We start from the raw sequence: 3,238 nt of genomic DNA, 5'->3' as shown, positions 1-3,238 counted from the left end.
TGCGCTCCGCCGTCTCAATGCGCGTCGATTGCTATGTAGGTCTTCGTGCTCAATGTACAGCAGCCGCAGAGCGTGGCCTCGATCTCGACCTGGACCGTGTACCGCCGGCTCGAGATGTTTGAGCAGCTGAGCCAAAGCATCGCGAGCGAGTTTCCGCAGCTGCGCCTGCCGCCCTGCCCGATCATGCACGCTGCGTCGGCCATGAACCTCGGCAACCTCCATGGCATTGAGCGGTGCCGCGACGACCTGCAGCGCTGGCTCGCGCACCTGCTCTCGTACCCGTACCAGAACTCTCTCTTGCAGTCGCACGCGTTTGTCAACTTTATCTCGGCCGAGGCCAACACGGTGCCACAAGGCCTCCTGCTCTCGCAGCACTTCTTCCCGAACCAAGCTGGTGGCCTCCCGGCCGCGCCAGCTCCCTCCGCCAGCGCCGACCACAACATCGGCGAGATGGACGTACGTCGCATCTCTCTGTAGCCCATGTCCAATCGTATCTTTGTAGATGGACTTTATGTTTGCGGGCGGCGACGATGCGAGCAAGGACGACGACGTACGCAGCTCTTGCACGAACCTTCTAACCTCATGTCTCGCACGCTATGTAGCAATTCCAGTTTGACCACATGCCGCCGCCGTCGCCGGCAAATGGCACGCTCGACACGTCGGTACGTCCTTTTTCTTGACGAATTGAACACATTTTCACGGTGCTTTCTAGAATTTCGACATGCAGCCCGCGGAAGGCAAGGTGGCGCTGGACGACTTCCACTTGATCAAGGTCATCGGGAAGGGCTCGTTCGGGAAGGTCCTCCTCGTGCGCAAGAAGGACAATGGCGTCGTATACGCCATGAAGGTGCTCCGGAAGGAAAACATCATCAAGCGCAACCAGGTCGAGCACACGCGGACCGAGCGCCACGTGCTCGGCTACGTCCGCCACCCGTTCATCGTCGGCCTCAACTACGCGTTCCAAACCAGCGAGAAGCTCTACTTTGTCCTCGACTACTGCGCCGGCGGCGAGCTCTTCTTCCATCTCGGCAAGGTATGTTTCATGCCAACCTCGTATCAATGTATCAACTATGTACTAGGTGCAACGCTTCAAAGAGCCGCGTGCGCAGTTTTACGCGGCCGAAATCACGCTCGCGATCGAGTACGTGCACAACCTCGACATCATCTACCGCGACCTCAAGCCCGAGAACGTGCTCTTGGATGAGAATGGGCACATTCGCCTCACCGACTTTGGGCTCTCGAAAGAAGGCATTCAGGTGCGTCCTCCATAGTCTTTTTTTTACGAAACATGTGGTGCAGGACGACTTTTCGGGCGCCAACTCGTTTTGCGGCACGCCCGAGTACCTCGCGCCCGAGATCCTCAACCGTGCGGGCCATGGTCGTGCGGTCGATTGGTGGTCGCTTGGCGCGCTCCTCTACGAGATGCTCACGGGCCTCCCACCGTTCTACTGCCGTGACCGGTACAGACTTAAATCCTGCCTTGCCGCAGACTTATTGATGCATGCGTAGCGACAAGCTATTTGAGAAGATCCGCCAGGGCGAGCTCACGTTCCCGAAATACCTGAGCCCCGCGGCTGTCGACTTGCTGGCGCGGTTATTGGAGCGCGACCCGACCAAGCGGCTCGGGACGGGACCCACGGACGCCGGTAAGCTCTTGTGCTTTTTTTGTCCAAGTGCCGACTATCGAGTGGATATTAGGCGAGATCAAGTCGCACCCGTTCTTCAAGGAGATTCAGTGGGACCTCCTCGCGCTTGGCCAAGTGCCCGTGCCATGGAAGCCGACGTTCAACGGCGCGCTCGATACGTCGCAGTTTGACCGCGAGTTCACCGACATGCCCATCAACAGCCCGGACACGCGGAGCACGTACGGCTCGTCGGTCGGGCGTCGCCAGCTCTTCCGCGACACGGAAGGTCTCTTCCACGGCTTCACGTACACGGACGACGACTCGTACATGGAGTTTGCAAATCGTGGCCCGCTGCCGCCAAGCCACTTTTAGCCAACGTAAGTAAACCAACGGAACGATACATACAACCCACTGAACCCGGCGTCTCGTTGTCTTTTATGCACGTACACGCTGCCACGTCATTGACTCGGCCACTGTAAGCGATACAAACCTAGAGTGACAGGATTGTGGAACCGGGATGCGCTGCGGGAGCGCAACATCAACGGCGCGCGCTGGCTGCTTGCACATGGGTTTCCCTTGGAGGCCGCGGCACGCGACGCGCCTCTACTTGCGACCCACGCGGACTTCCCTATGCCGCTTCTCTTGTTCTTGCACGAGGTTGGCATTGCGCTCCGCGCCGAGTGGATGCCCAGTCGAGCGCGCTGGCGTGCTTGGAGGCACATCGTCGTCGACCCGACTCTGTATCCTAGCGTAGGACCAACCCCACGCGATCTTGATGCACAAGGAATTTTAATTTTTTCGATGCGAGGCGCCACACTCGACCTCATTATTGAGGCACGAGAGCGTGCCACGTCACAAGGAGCCATCAAAAGAAGCTGTTGCTGGCCTCCGCTCGTCGATACAGCAGCGTCGCGAGCTGTTTTGGTGGTTGCTTCAGAATACGCGACCACATGACGGGATTCTAGCGCTTGGATGATGACAACACGAGTTCGGACATGGTTCTTATTCACAAAAATCGATTATTGCACGGCGCACGAGGCCGCAAAACCAAACTGGGCCCCCGACATATCGTTATGCTCTCGGCACCGCTCGCGTCCCTCTTCGAGAAGCGCGAGAACGTCGACATGCTTGTTGCGCCGCGCGGCCGCGATGCCCTTGTGCGTGCAGCGCTGGTGGGTGTACGCCTGTAGGAAGTCCAGGATCGCGACGTCGCCGTTGGCCGCCGCCGTGTCCATGGCGGCGTTCGAGCAGCTCCCAAGCCGCCGCGCGTGGAGCGCCTTTAGGAGCGGCAGGCTGCGCGCTCTCGCTGCGTAGTCCATCGTGTAGGTGTATGTTTGCTTGCCCCGTGGCAGTTGGAGCGTCGCGGCGTCTGGGAATGTGGCGAGGAGGGCCAGAGCCGTTGGAACGTCGCGGTCTTGGATGAGCTTGCACAAGACAAAGCCATGGAAGCGCGCTGGCGTCGACATGAGATGCGTGACTTCAGGGTGGGCCTTGTGGGAGACGTGGCCGAGCTGGCGGCGGTAGCGCTGGCAGGCAAGGCCGACGGCCATGGGCACACCATGCTGGTAGCTCAGCACCGTGCGCAAAAGGTCGGCCTGGGTCAAGACGACGAC

The 3,238-nt window shown here is 59.7% G+C and overlaps 2 protein-coding genes across 2 annotated transcripts; one reads left to right on the top strand and one right to left on the bottom strand.

The window, feature by feature from the left end:
* Positions 1–114: 114 nt before the first annotated feature.
* Positions 115–2,046, top strand: SPRG_14710 (AGC protein kinase; the record flags this gene model as incomplete). The annotated part of the gene is made up of 8 exons (XM_012354602.1): positions 115–456; positions 503–550; positions 603–662; positions 713–1,033; positions 1,080–1,256; positions 1,300–1,460; positions 1,510–1,646; positions 1,699–2,046. The coding sequence occupies 8 exons, from the start codon at positions 115–117 to the stop codon at positions 1,995–1,997; spliced, it is 1,545 nt and encodes a 514-aa protein (XP_012209992.1). The 3' UTR covers positions 1,998–2,046.
* Positions 2,047–2,644: 598 nt separating this feature from the next.
* SPRG_14709 (hypothetical protein) lies at positions 2,645–3,175 on the bottom strand (the record flags this gene model as incomplete). Its single annotated transcript, XM_012354601.1, has 1 exon — positions 2,645–3,175. The coding sequence occupies one exon, from the start codon at positions 3,173–3,175 to the stop codon at positions 2,645–2,647; it is 531 nt and encodes a 176-aa protein (XP_012209991.1).
* Positions 3,176–3,238: the final 63 nt, after the last annotated feature.

Source organism: Saprolegnia parasitica (genome assembly GCF_000151545.1).
Source record: "Saprolegnia parasitica CBS 223.65 unplaced genomic scaffold supercont2.170, whole genome shotgun sequence".
NCBI classification, from domain to species: domain Eukaryota; phylum Oomycota; class Saprolegniomycetes; order Saprolegniales; family Saprolegniaceae; genus Saprolegnia; species Saprolegnia parasitica.
Note: the sequence above shows the minus strand (reverse complement) of the source record. Positions and strands in the feature narration are given on the sequence as shown.